Source organism: Paramisgurnus dabryanus, chromosome 4 (assembly GCF_030506205.2).
Source record: "Paramisgurnus dabryanus chromosome 4, PD_genome_1.1, whole genome shotgun sequence".
Taxonomy (NCBI): domain Eukaryota; kingdom Metazoa; phylum Chordata; class Actinopteri; order Cypriniformes; family Cobitidae; genus Paramisgurnus; species Paramisgurnus dabryanus.
Genome location: NC_133340.1, coordinates 40,421,272 through 40,436,213, shown reverse-complemented (window position 1 = coordinate 40,436,213; position 14,942 = coordinate 40,421,272). Strand labels below are relative to the sequence as shown.

Here is a 14,942-nt window from a genome sequence, read left to right as displayed (position 1 = left end):
CCCGTTTCGCTTGAGAACCAAGACGAAAAAACTACGAGACAGAATAAGAAAGAGAAAGATTGAAGAGAAATGCCAAGAATGCAAAGGCAAGAATCAACACATTTTAGCGTCTTTCTGGCTGGTTGGCTGTCTTTCTCGTTCTCGCCCTGCTAAATGCAATTATAAACCTGTGCATTTTCGCACTGTACTTTGCAAGCCGTTTTTGATTAAGACAAGACTTGGTAGTCAGCATTAATCTTTGGTAGACCTGGGTTTAATCACTTATGCAGGACTGTAATGTGTCTACCAAACCTAAAAGTACGTTTTCATAATTTGTGTAAAAAATGAGCAAGATGTGCAAGCTGTTAAAGCAGCTGTGTTGTCTTTACGCTGTCTTTAAATATAGTTAGACATCACCAGTTGGCTCGAAGAGATGAGTCTACAGATCGAGGCTCCCCTTGATGTCTTATAAACTGCTAAAAACAGTAGGATGCCGGTCTAGGCGTCCCGTGTGCCGCCTTTCCTGTTAACATCTGAGATTGACGGTGTTTGCCAAGTTTGTAAGACATCAGGCAAGGATATATCATGCATTTTCATGTTGTTGGACTGTGGATGTCATGTCAAAGCCTACTGAGACTTATTTACCCTTATTGAGTCTTACATTACAGCAAGTCATACATACATCACACGTGTGCCAGCCTGTCTAAGGCTTGCAGCTCTGTAACTTAACATGCCACACATAGTTCATGAAACATGCTTTCTGCCAAAGCCATTGAATGTTAGCAATGCGTGTCAGTATTGTTTGCAGGGGTGTAGCAACCATGCCAGTTCTCCCCACATATAGACACAGATATAGCACCACGCTCTTTGGAAAATAATATTTAATCATTTGATTATTTTTAATACCTTTGACTGAAAGGTTCTTTGGAGAACCAATAATGGTGCTTACATGGAATTGGAACCCTTTATAAAGCTATTATTTTTAAGAGTGTTGGAAATCTATCTATCTATCTATCTATCTATCTGGGGTGGCATATATATTTCAAACATATATATCATATTTACATAACATTTATCAAGGCCTGTTGTGAGAAAATGCTCAAAACATTACAACTTCATTTTCAAAACGCGTGTATTTTCATGTAGCATGTTATCTGTAACATTATCTATAATATAGCACTGCATAGCTCATGATGTCATAACATTGAAGCTGTTGTACCACCATATCGGTGTGCCCACCCTACGTCTTCAAGATAGATTGTATCTAATGTAAACCATTCACTGACCCAGTTTATATGCCAAGGTTGCCTGTACAGCCTTACAGTGCAACTTCACATGTACTGTGTTTAGTTATTTATCTATAGTGTGGGTTATGTTCATCTTTATAACTGTAGTGAACATCAAAGCAGTTCACAGACAAGGCCTTAAAATATGTTAATCTAAATGTCAAAGTGTTCATACTGAATACACATTTATCCATTTATGAATGACTGTAATGTATTTTAATCTTTGCAATGACCTTACTCAGTCAGTATTAAAGATATCAAGGTTATATTTTCACAGAATGTTCTTTATATTATATAGAATAATTTTATGTAGAAAACATTTAACCACCAACTTTCACAGACTATGTCACATATTTGAATAAGTTAATTAGCTAAAAGTCCCAGACACTGTAAATGCTCATGTGTATTATTTCCTACATGATTACATACATACTGAAATTTTTATGTTAGGTCTACTGCAGTGTGTAATCCAGTAAATTTCTTTATCGCTTATCCTTTGCAAATTGACAATGAATAAAATGTGCACGGTAACAATTATTTACAGACATATGTCCTTAAAACTAATTTCGTTTTCTTGACATTCAGCACACTGGTTCATTTTAGGTCAAAGTATTGGCTGACATCCTCTGGTGGTTAGGCACATACCAGTATGGCTGCTTGGTAGTGTCACCACCTGCTGCTAGTTTAGATTCCATCAGCCATCCAGTCATATAGAGATCACAGGTCTGTTTACGTGTGTTTGAGAAAGATAGCAAAAGCTATTTTGGAAAACAAATCTGAATTACTGTTTGCTTTTTGATAGCAGGCCTGTGTGGCTATTTACAATAAGAACTGTAAGAACTCCTCCTTATGCACTGTTATGTACCTAAACCTGAAGCCCCACAAAAGCTGAACCGACGTAATCTTGAGCTCTTACACACATCGATTGAGCAACCAGAAAGAGGAAAATATAGGCTAGTGTTTTAGACCCAAACCAGCACAAATAAAGCACAGAAAGAGATGCTCTCCCTTACTTGAACCGTGTGTGTGTGTGTGTGTGTGTGTGCGTGCGTGCGTGCGTGCGTGCGTGCGTGCGTGCGTGTGTGTGTGTGTGTGTGTGAACAAGCGGCCATGTGGTCATGGCTCTGACTCTGCTGTTTGGTGAAGTTCCCAGTTAGGATTGATGGGAAATGTTTTTTTCAACCCTCCATTGAGGCATCCGCAAGACTGTTGAGCAACAGTTGGACCAAATGCTGGAAAGAGAGTCACATGCCTTACTAGCATTAATGACACATTTACCTGTCATATGTGGATGATAGAAAAACAATGCCATTTCATTGATGTATAGAATAATAGCTATGAAAACACTCAAATGGGTGGCACAGTGGCCCAGTGGGTACTGTTGCCTCACAGCAAGAAGGTCCCCGGTTCAAGCCCCGGCTAGGGCAGGTGGCCTTTCTGTGGGGAGTTTGCATGATCTACCGGTGTCAGCTTGGGTTTACTCCGGGTACTCCGGTTTCCTTCCACAGGAAACATGCAAGTTGGAGATACCAAATTGCCCCTCTCCCAACCTGTGTATGGATTAACTTGTGTGGATCAACTTGTGTATGAATTAACCACTGAATATAGCCATAGATGCTGGAATGGCTTGAAGAATAAAGAAAAAGACTTAACTAATTTTATGCTATTAATACATTGAAATTCCAGATTATGACACATAAATGTTATCTTCTTGTGTATTCCAAGTCCGATGTTCATAAAACCCATTCACAGCAATGGATATAAGAACCATTTTTGGTTCCCCAAAGAATATTTCTGTGAAAGGTAACCACACAGTTGACGTTACCTATTGACTTCAATAATAGGAAAAACAAATAATGTAGAAGTCAATGTGTACTGTCAACTGTGTGTTTACTATCATTTATCAAAATATATTAAAGAGCACCTATTGTCCGATTCACGATTTTACATTTCCTTTGGTGTGTAGGCAGTGGCGGCTCGTGGCTGCTCATCCGAGGGGCGCTAATTCAAAATATGTGTTTGGAGTCTCATGTGTGTTGCTTGTGTTTTCAAAATATGTGTTTGTTGCATCATGTTTACCATGTGCATCACGTGTTTTGTCAAAATAAGTGCCTGCTTCACACACGTCAAAATCGTTTATGATTAAAGAGACGCTCTCGTTCACAAAATACACGCAAGACACTCCCTTAAAGAGTAACTAAACCCCTGGTCAGAGCCTGACTCCACCCACTGGCAATATTTGAAAAATGCAAGAAAAGTGGGCAGATACCAACGGAGATAGAGGGGACTAACTAAGTGTGTGGTGAGATCGTAACAAGGGCGTGGTGAGCTTGAACCTGCTTACGTCACGAGTAATTTTTTGGACCCAACATCCAATAGAAAAATTCAACTGCAGTAGCCACCGTTCAACCTGAAGAGGGCAGCACTCAGACATTTTTACACCATATTTTGTAGTATTGAAACACTTTATATCCAAATGTCAAAAAACTTACCAAAATCAATGAACAGCACTAATAAAGCATCATTCTTACAGATCATTAACTAAAAAAAGTGGTTTAGGGTTTAGTTACTCTTTAACAGTAAAATCTGATTACGCATGCGACTCTTTTATCATAAACCCTTTAGACGTGTCTGCAGCAGGCACTTATTTTGACAAGACACGTGATGCACATAGGTTTAGTCGACGTGCAGAACACACATTTTGAAATTACAAACCACACACATGATGGGCTACATACATGTTGTGACAAACGTCGCATCGAGCGCCCTCGAAACAAGAAGTAACCGGAGGCCAAATGTGTAGGTGTGTATTAGAACATGTTAACAATATGCAAAAGGAACATACCCCAAAGTAAACAATAATGCGAGGTATCATCTTCAGTGTAAAAATCTTTTCTTGGACTACAACAAAGGCAACAGTTTACTTCCTGGGATTGTTGATGTAGACAAGAACGACATTATCATAATTCCTCCCACTTCAGACTCACAGCCTGTAAGTTAACTTCTGTTAGCAACCGAACTTTTCAGAAATGGTAAGGAGCGTCACATTTCCGGCTGATGTCAGAGGTATTCAGGCCAATCCCAACGTACAGATTAGCTGGTTCAGGAAGAGAGTGGAATCTGGAGCTACAAAAATTTACTGTATGTGGAAAATAATGTGTTTTTGAAAATAGATTACATTAAACCATTGTATTATACCAAATACATAAAATAACATTTAGCATTTTTAGCAATAAAATAGGTGCACTTTAACTTGTGTTTAACACAATAAAGAAACTTATACAGGTTTATAACAACATTAGGGTGCGTAAATGACATAATATACATTTTTGAACTACTCCTTTTATTTCTATCTTATCTTTTCATAAAGAACCTTTACCCACACCTAAGAAGTTAATATTTTGTGCAACAGAAATGTTTTGTGAAAGTTTCATTTTTAAGAGTGTTTTTAAAGTGAAATCTGCTTTTACTTCTTCTTCCTTCATATACCTTGTGATCTGGTGATACCCAGAAAACCACAGAAATTACACACTTCATCCTTAAAGGAAAACATCACAGTTTTCCAATATTTTACAATGTTCTTACCTCAACTTAGACAAATTAATACAAACCTATCTTTTATCAGTGCGTACACTTTTAAACTTTGTACAGCGTCTCGTGAATGTGTGAGCATTTAGCCTAGCCCCATTCATTCCTATGGCTCCAAGCAGGGATGAATTTAGAAGCCACCAAACACTTCCATATTTTCCCTATTTAAAGACTCTTACATGAGTAGTTACATTAATAAGTATGGTGGCACAAAATAAAACGTTTGTTTGGAGCCATAGGAATGAATGGGGCTAGGCTAAATGCTAACACATTCAAGAAGCGCTGTAAAAAGATGAAAAGTGCACGCATTAAAAAAAATAGGTATGTATGTATTAATTCATCTATGTTGAGGTAAAAATATAGTAAAATATTGAAAAAAAGTGGTGTTTTCCTTTAACTCTCCATGAATATCCTGTCTAAATTGTATTTACATAAATCAACCTTTATGAACATAATGTATTTGAGTTGCCCCAAAGCATACTATTTGTAAGGACATAATGTGCCATGTTGTTGCATTTCTGAAAAGTTCCTTTATAAAGAAGTAATCACATGCAGGAATTTCACATGCAGACCATAACAAAGCTCGTCCTTGGTATTCAAATGAAATGTATGTGCTTTCCCTTTCAAGCACACACACACAATGTGCGAGAGTTGTGTGTGAAAACATCGTAGTACCTCAGGAGTGAGGCTGAATTACAACATCTAGAGACAGACTATTCATCCTTTATATCAGAACACACAAACGCAACTCTTCTCCATCTCACCGTTCACATCCAATCAAACGGCTTTCGGTGATGTCATCACCCTGCCTGCATGTGTGTGTGTGTGGGTACGGCAGCAGTTTTGGGTTTCTCCTAAACTCCCGGTACTCCCACACTGGAGCTTTTTAATCTGTTGCCGAAAAAGGATGAGCGAACAGATTGGCCGGCTGAGAAGCGGCGACCATGACAACCTGTGAAACCTGAGAGGTTGACATCTGTGCTTCTCTGTCTGCCTCAATCCCTCTCTCTCTCCAGTCTGTTACTTTTATTCAGGAAAGGCAAACAAACCCACCTCCTTTTATTTCATAACAGACTCAGACAAGTATCGTAACCTCACACAGCCCTCAATATCATCTTTGATTTCTAACCGCAGCGACTGACCACAGCAGGAGTGTGAAGTCTCCTCCAAACTTCAGCTAAAAATGACTTCAGCTAACCCTATATAACCCCATCCAATGACGTATTTGTCATATCGCCTCGCTCACGGCATCTGACCAGCATTTTCCTCCTCACTTTCATGTGACATAATGAGAGTATTTTCTTTTGAAATCATGTTTTGCTTCCTGTCCCCATGCATCTCTTACCACATCCTTTGCTGTTGTGCTCAGAGACTGCCACATACGAGACGTTCACGCAGTTCCTGCATCTTTTCTCAAACATCCCGCGCATCAAAATCCAATAGCCATCCGATTCAGCAATGGTTAGCTTCTGTCCTATTTGTGGGAAGCCTGTTTATTTTGGTAAGTGCCTTTTGGGGTTGAAGGGATACAAATTGGGGTTAGTCATTGTAACGTAAAACACTCTATCTACCTGTATGATGCTGTATGGTTGGTTTTAATGCTTGTGTGGTGCATCATTATTGTTAGACAAGACTCAAAAGTGTCCATTTTAGCCTAAAATTTAGATATTTCTGCAAAGTACGGACTGTGTAGATTGCGTAGCTACAGTAGTTGTGTGTTCCCATGTGTAGTTTTATGATCACAATGACGATTTTGGCAACTGCAGAGCATATGTTGTCAAAAGAGCATATTGAGATCAATGCAAGCTTTAGGGTCTTTCATTTTAAGTAAAGGATGCAGCCAAAAGCCAAGTTGTGTTACTATGTATGTAGTTCCATGTCAGTACGTGCTTGTGTAAAGGTTGTCAGCCTGAACATTGCCAACCGCCATCGGCGCCTTTTAACACAAGTCACGCGAGTACAGGAAGTGCCTGCTTGTGGCAGGAAGTGGAATAGACAGAGAGAGAGAGACAGAGAAAGAGGCCTGCCTGTTTAAAACTAGCAGAAAGCGATGCAAAAAGCCACGGACATTTGAAGAAAGAGCAGTTAATGAAGCCAAACCCTGCTAGAAAAGCTGTGTAGGTGCCAGTCAGCTTTCAACATCGAGACCAGGGAGAAAAAGCTTTCCCAGTTATTGAGTTGGAATGGAGGCCAGTTTTTCGTGCTGCCAGGATGAGAAAAGCAGACCCAAGATTCGTTTTCACTCTGATCCTAGTTCAACCTACTGCTTTCATTTCCAGTTAAGGTCGGGCTTTCTGTAGGAGGGCCTGAACCGACATGAAAGTGGCCTTCCTTACTTTGCCAAGTGAGAGATGTTCCTGGATCAACATTATTGTTGGCCCTGGGACAACATTTTTCAAACCAATCAGATTTGAAGGCTAGACTTACAACCTTGGTTAAGTGCTTACACTATTGATATTCGCATATCATATAAATCTGATTTTGAAAAAATATATTTTTCTACAGAAAGATATTCCAGGAATATTTCTTACTTGGCAAAATCAAGTCGAGCAATGGGTTCCTGATATGAAAGTAAATAGATCTGGGAATTGGAATCAAATCCAAGATGGAGACCAGAATAAGATGAAAGTTATGGAATCTGGTTTCCAAGTCTGTACTGATAATATCTCAACATTTTTTTCCTGTCAACAGTCCATTTTAGATTTTGTTGATAATACACTGTCTTAACCTGATATATTCTTTTAAAGGTCACATAACACACAGTGTTTCTGCTATCTCATGTTTATCTTGAGTACCTATAGAGTAGTATTGCATCCTTCATATCTCCGAAGAGTCTTTAGTTTGATCAGATTTATAAAAGACAGATCACTTGGTACTTTCCCGGAAAAACCTGAGCCCCTGGAGGTGTACCGCGGGTGGAGCGAGTCACCAGCGAGCTACACACACAAAACATTATCCCACTATCTTTAGACAACTTATGATAAACTACATGTTTGGGTTGTTTACATTATGTGCACTTATGTGATGATTGCCAACAAAACACAGACATTTGATGCAGTTTTACTTACCGCCTGCGACTCATGACTCAGTTGGGACCACCCCATTTCAACAAAATCTAGCTTTAAAGCTCACGTAACACATGCTGTTTCTGCATTTCTGATGTTAATCTGGAGTACCTATAGATACATCCTTTATATCTCCGAAGAGTCTTTAGTTTAATCAGATTTATAAAAGAAATATTAGCTTTACCGAATCTTTCCGATAACGTCAAAACAATGAAGAAGGAGGAGTTATACCGCGGGAGGAGCGAGTACGAGTCATGCAACACTATACAACACTTATAACTTATGATTCACTACATGTTCGTGTCATTTATATAATATGCATGCGCATATTTCCAACATAAAACAGAAGTCTTACTTACCGCATGCAACTCGTGACCCAGTTGGGAAAATCCACCGCATCAAACACACACGCAAAACTCCGCTGCTACCCCGGATAATAAAATATATCCATTGTTTTCATAAGGCTGGATTTCTTCTCCTTACATCCAAAAACACAATTCTTAATTCGTGCCATTGTTAAGTTTTGAAATTAAACAAAGCTGTCGCGTGATGTGAATGTTTGTATGTTCTAGCGTCTCCCGCTGATTGACGGGTGGGCGGGGTTTTCCGGGGGAAGTGCCCATATAAAGAAGTGATACGTATAGAAAACCCCTGAAACGTCAGTTGGACCTGTAATCGAAAAAATTTTTGGACACTTTGCCTACGTTTAGCATGAGGAAACAACTCTATAACTGTGTTAATAAGTCAGAATGCATGAAATACCATTGAACCCCCCCCTTTAAACAAACACACATGCACAACTCCAATGCTATAAAATAAACTACATGGGTTTCCATAATGCTGGGTTCATTGGCAATCTAAACAATCTTTTCCATCACAAACAAAAACTTTTTTGGTGACGTTGATTTTGTGTCAGCTCTTGGTTGGTGTGTGCATGCGCTATTCTGGGTGAAGTGCCCATATAAGGACTACCACTGTACTTCCTGCACTGAAATTGCCCATAAAAGAAATAAAGTAAGATTTTTACGTATGAATCTCTCATGTTCGAAAAAAAAATCAGAAACTTGGATGAACCCTGGCGAAGCGCATTCGGCGCAGAAATACTCCATCACATGTGCAACTGCTTTTGTTGACACTTTATTGCCTATGTTTAGCATAAGGAATCCAACTCTTAAACAGTGTTAAAGATCACCAATTATCCGATTCACAATTTTATATTTAATTTGGTGTGTGAGTATGTATAAGTACATGTTAACAATATGCAAAAGGTACAAATCCCAAATTAAACAATGACGCAAGTTATCCTTTTCAATGTAAATCGGCAGACATAGTTTTAATGTTTTAGTAATCCTTTGATACGCCCTGCTTCATGCTGCGCTGGTAAAGTTGATCGATCAGCTTAGTCATCTGCATTTTCTGGATCAAATTCGGCTCATATTGATAAGGTAGTTAAGAGGATATTAACTCCGGTCAGCATTGCGAGCTCTTACAAACATGGTAAGGAGCGTCACATTTCCAGAAATATTCAGGCGAATAATAACGTACTGTTAGCTGGCCAATCGGAGGTGATCTTTGGACAAAATCTATGCATTTCAGGGAGGCAGGGCTTAGAGAAGCAACAATAATGTAAGGTATGTGGAAAATAATGTGTTTTTTGAACCATAACCCACGAGAACACATTGTATTATACCAAATACACAACATAATGTTATTTTTAGCAACGCAATAGGTGCTCTTTAATAAGTCAGAATGCATATAATAGCTTATAGCATTTTAACCCACTATCCCTTAACTCTCATACCTTACTATTAAACTAGTTCAACCTCAGTCCACATCCCTGGTTGACGCCTTTTTACCTTTGATCCATGCAGGTGAGAAGAAGAGGTCATTAGGACGAGATTATCACCCGTTGTGTTTGAAGTGTCACCGGTGTGGTAGACATCTTACAGCTGGCCAGCATGCAGAGGTACTCACACAAAAATGTTGTCAAATGTCCACTGGCTAACATGCATTGAAAAAATATAATGCTAACATGCAGAATGATAGCTGTATTGATGATGTTAAGTAGGACAGGGCTTAAAATCAAATTCTCACGTCTTTTAATATCTCTGTGTAGCACGACGAGAAGCCATATTGCACTAACTGCTACATGAAAGATTTTGGACCCAGAAGTGAGTGGAATATTTAACACATTACATACGTTTTAAATTAATGAATAATATAGAGATCAATCAAAAAGATTGTTTTATGTGAAGTTTTTGATCAATACAAAGCTCTTTTTTTCTGTGCAGGTTGCCGAAATCCTCTTGCACGGACCTTTAACAAACCTGCTTCTTAAGAAAAGTCCCGCCATCTTGAAATCCACAGCTAGATCTACAAGAAACAACATACCCAAACAGGATTATTTTATTTTAGTACATTCAAGTAACAAACTTTACAAAAAACATTACTGGTTTGCATCTCGAGACAATAAGTGGTACTGATATGTAAAATTACAGAATAAACTATATTTTTGTATTACGGAAAATCTCTGTAATTTATTGTGCCTGTTATTTTACGATATTTTCCCGGCACCCCAGCTGCCGGAAATTGTACAGTTTTTTTACAGATTTTTTTTCCAGTGAAAAAACATTTTACGGAATGTTACCGTTTTATTTTACAGATTTTCTAGTTTTTTTAATGCTGTAAAAAATTACAAAAAAATACTGCAAATTTACATATTCACTGTAAAATCACATGAAAAACATGTCAATGTGTGTTAAGATATGTTAGTACATATGTTTTTACATTTTAAGGCAGCTCAAACATGCATATTAGTCTGGGACAAGGATAAGCCCTGTCTGGGAAACCGCTACTTAGTGTCTGTATATACATATTTTTATATGACATATTTGATGCTTAAATTTGCCAGAACCTTTCAACCAAACCAACAGCCTTTCTCTTAAGGCGCTTGGCTATTTTCATGGATTTATTGTGTTTCTGTTGTATTCCTGCTATATTTTACCATTTTCATCATGTGTAACATCATGTGTTTTGCTTCTCTGTATAAAATCTGTATCCCATTAATTAACTGATGAACCTGAAACACAATGTGAAGTTTTATGCTTTGTTTTTTTTTTCTTTTACTCCGATTTCATGAGAAAGCAAATCTATCTACAAAGCGAAAATGTCAATAAATGAGCATTGTCTTTTTAATTAGGAGCAGTCAATTTTGTCCCAAACCTCACGGTGCATAAGGGATGATGGCTTTATCATTATTGTATGTTCAGGAAGAACGTGTGTTTGATTTGAAGATTTTATCGGTTTCTTTCATTAGTTAAATAAAAGAAATGTCACTCATTCAATTCAGAGAGCTGCCAACTAGTAAATTGTCAACTCATTGAATCAAATGAATAAATCCAAGTCTCTTATCCTTAAATTTAAATGCATTCACAATAAGTGTGATTTTTTATTGAACATCCTTTTATAAATGAAAGTCATTTTTCCGCAACCAATTGCAGTGGTTCATTTGAATAATCTTGAAATGTGTATATGACTATTTTCACACTCGCTCAATTGTTTCAGCTCATGGTTGGGTCAAAAATAGACAAAGCCAAGCATTGGGTTTAAATTGTTTCAGCCCATGGATGGGTAAAATAAAGAAATTTTCTAGGTTTATTTAACTCAGTGGTTTAGTTTGTCCATATTTTAGGCTGGCTGTGCTGACTGTGGGCACTTAGCAGAATTTTTGTCAACGGAGGCTTTGGCTGGATTAATTCTTTGTTTTGTTTACTAGTCATTGTATGGTGCACCGGTTGGTTGGTTGGTATTTGTCCAACTACTCAGCGGTGACAGCCAGACACAGAATAAAAAGTGACATTGAGTTAAACATTTGTGACCCTGGACCACAAAACCAGTCATAAGAAGCATGGGTATTTGTAGCAATAGCCAACAATACATTGTATGAGTAAAAATTATAGATTATAGCCAAAAATTATTAGGATATAGTAAAGATCATGTTCCATGAAGATATTTGATACATTGCCTATACCGTAAATATATAAAAAATGAATTTATCATTAGTAATGTATTGCTACGGACTTAATTTAAACAATTTATGATTAGATTTTGGCAATTTTCTAAATATTTTGATTTTTTTCTAGAAATAGATATATCATGGCCAAATTTGTCCTATCCTAAAAAAACATACATCAATCGAAAGCTTTTATATTTGTTCACCTTTTAGATTATGTTAAAATCTTATTTAAAATAAATTATGAACCAGGGTCACATTATTCAACTCTCAGCATCTGATTGAAAACACTGAGTACTCGAAATTAAGTGCAGAATAAACTTTTAGTGTCTCGCCTCCAATCCAAAAAAAAAAAAAAAAACATCGGCCTCTGTTAAAAAAGAAACACTTTGGTGTACACCAGTGGTGGCCTGTGACTTCTTTTTTCAAGGGAGCACGATGCGAAGTTCTCCACAACATGTATGTGGCCCGTCATGTGTGTGGTTCGTCATTTCAAAATATGTGTTCTGCGCGTCGAGTAAGTCTGAGGAAGGGTCGTAAGAGAACCGAAACAACACTCTAATAAATCATGTGAAGGGGAGCTCTTTGGTGAGCGGATCTTGTCTTTGTTATACCTATAATTTTTTCAATCCTGCACCCATATTGAAGATAGATGTGCACGAATCAACTGGTTTATCACGTCGAGTGAACCTATGTGCATCACGTGTCTTGTCAAAATAAGTGCCTGCTGCAGACGCGTCTCAAGGGTTTATGATAAAAAAAGACGTTCGCATTTGCCAGATACTCGCATAATCTCATGTGTTATCAGAGTTTACTGTTAAAGGAGTGTCTTGCGTGCATTTTGTGAATGTGAGTGTAATTTTTATTCTAAACGTAGGTTCGGGAGGAGCCTAAATATTTAGACATGTCAATCATCATTATGGGCGTATATAAGACAGCCTTCAGGCCTTCTGGTCCAGCTGCAATTTCTAGCATCCCTCCTCCACTGCTCTTTTTTTTTCTCTGTGCAATTCTGTTGCGGGGGGGTTTGAACTTAGGGATCGACCCCCGGCCTCAGGTTCGCTCTCTCTGAAGGTTCAGAGCTCAGCTGCAGAGCTCCCTTCGAGGACAGCAAGCCAAGTTTGTTTACCAGTAATCATTAAGATCTGAATGCGCAGGCAAACTATTGAATCATAAACGGTTTTGATACGTGTGCAGCAGGCACTTATTTTGACAAAACACGTGATGCACATGGTTCACATGACGCAACAACAGATATTTTGAAAACACAAACAACACACGACACTCGAACACATATTTTGAATTTGCGCCCCTCAGAAGAGCAGTCACGAGCCGTCACTGGTGTACACAATGTCTTACCCAACCATAGGTTAAAACAACCACCAGTTCTTAGACTGTACACATTTGAGTGGATAGAAGTGATTCTATTTTGTCAATATGCATAGATATATATACACTAGATGTCGTCTTGGCTACAGCAGTTCATTGGAACGAATGCGTCAAATAGAGCTGCCATCTTAAAACGGGAGCCGTTTTTCTTTAATGCATCAGCGTCAGGTGTAACAGAAATAAAATCACCATGAATGCGATTCTCTAGGTTTTTTTTGTTCATTCCAATTAAGAAAATCTATAATTATAAGTATAATGCATAGTGCTAGTAGGCCTTACATCCATACGCAGCACAAAAGTCCGGCATTGTCCATGAATTCGAAGTATAGGCGGAGTAGCAGTGTTACCTAGCTAAGACAAAACCCTGTTCCAAGATGGCGGCGGATTTGACGCATGCATAGAACACCAAGGCGACATCTAGTGTATATATCTATGGACAATATGGACCAAAAATGTTTTAGCACCATTAGGAAAAAAGGTGTCCCATGCATGATGTATGACTGATGTGAATGTTAAAGGAGTTTTTGGCTCCTTAAGCATGCACACACATTTACACTAATAAGGCACCAAATGTGAGATAAAGCGAGCCCCAGCAAAATGCTGCTTTCACAAGGCCATTGCGTCTGCTGGAATGTGTGTGTGGTGTTTAAGCTGGCAGCCATTCTGTATCACACCTACTGCTGGATACCTGCTGTTGGTCCTGTCAAACTCTCACATATGCACACAGCAGACAAGCTGAATGTGTTTGCACATGTGCATGTAAGTGTGTCTGCTCTTGTGCATGTGTGGGTACAGGTTAACATCACGCATGTCCTAAGATATGTTTAACTTAAATCAAAAATGAGGATTCGTTATCGAATTTCCATTCATTATTTGTTCAGTTTAACTGAAAGAAAATGAAAGCAAAAAGGATAAAAGGGTGAAGGGATTATAGGAGCCAATGAAGGAGGGTGTGTGTACATATGTGTGTGTGTAGGGTTCCCTGCTGCAGCCTGTCTTTGAACCCCCCCCACCTTGACAGGTCACATGGTTTGTGTGATGCCAGCTGTCTCATTTGCATGTGTTTTAACTACACCGCAAATCCATCAATAGGGCGAGAAAGTGAAAGAAAGAAGGGGTGGAGATATCAAATAGGGACTGAAGACGAACTGATTGATCAAAAACGAGAGATCATTTCATTCCTATGCACCGTGGAGATGTGGAGGCTGCAAGATGTCCACCACGCCCTCTAATGTATAAACCCCCTGAAGAGGAATTAACAGCAGCACAAGAATAAATTAACACATGCACTTCTTCATTGTTCTGGTGTGCTATTAACAGATACAATCGTCGTCCTTAATTATTGTACTTTTAATGTCTTGCCTTCATGTATGCAATAATAATAAGACTTAAGACACACGGCTTGTGGCTTCTGTGGTGAAGGTCTCTCACGCGCCCACTCATATCTGTGACAGTGTAGATGTAGGAGGCTAATGTCATTGTCCTAATCAAAGCCTGAGCTAATGGCTAATGCTATCAAAGGGTGATGAAGCCGTCCATTCATCACTACAGACGCAGCAGCTCTGCGGACCGCACTACAAACTGCGCACTTCAAACAGTGCATTGTGAAATCATCAAACACAA

At 38.6% G+C, this 14,942-nt stretch overlaps 1 protein-coding gene across 1 annotated transcript; it reads left to right on the top strand.

The window, feature by feature from the left end:
- The first annotated feature begins 6,217 nt into the window (after positions 1 to 6,217).
- LOC135735528 (cysteine-rich protein 1) lies at positions 6,218 to 11,336 on the top strand. Its single transcript, XM_065253949.1, has 4 exons — positions 6,218 to 6,354; positions 9,790 to 9,884; positions 10,035 to 10,089; positions 10,210 to 11,336. The coding sequence occupies exons 1-4, from the start codon at positions 6,312 to 6,314 to the stop codon at positions 10,254 to 10,256; spliced, it is 240 nt and encodes a 79-aa protein (XP_065110021.1). The 5' UTR covers positions 6,218 to 6,311; the 3' UTR covers positions 10,257 to 11,336.
- Positions 11,337 to 14,942: the final 3,606 nt, after the last annotated feature.

Coding starts and splice junctions, on each gene's coding strand:
- LOC135735528 (XM_065253949.1), top strand. CDS start 6,312: ATGGTTAGCTTCTGTCCTATTTGTGGGAAGCCTGTTTATTTTG. Junction 6,355..9,789: donor TGGGAAGCCTGTTTATTTTG/GTAAGTGCCTTT, acceptor TGATCCATGCAG/GTGAGAAGAAGAGGTCATTA. Junction 10,090..10,209: donor GAAAGATTTTGGACCCAGAA/GTGAGTGGAATA, acceptor TTTTCTGTGCAG/GTTGCCGAAATCCTCTTGCA.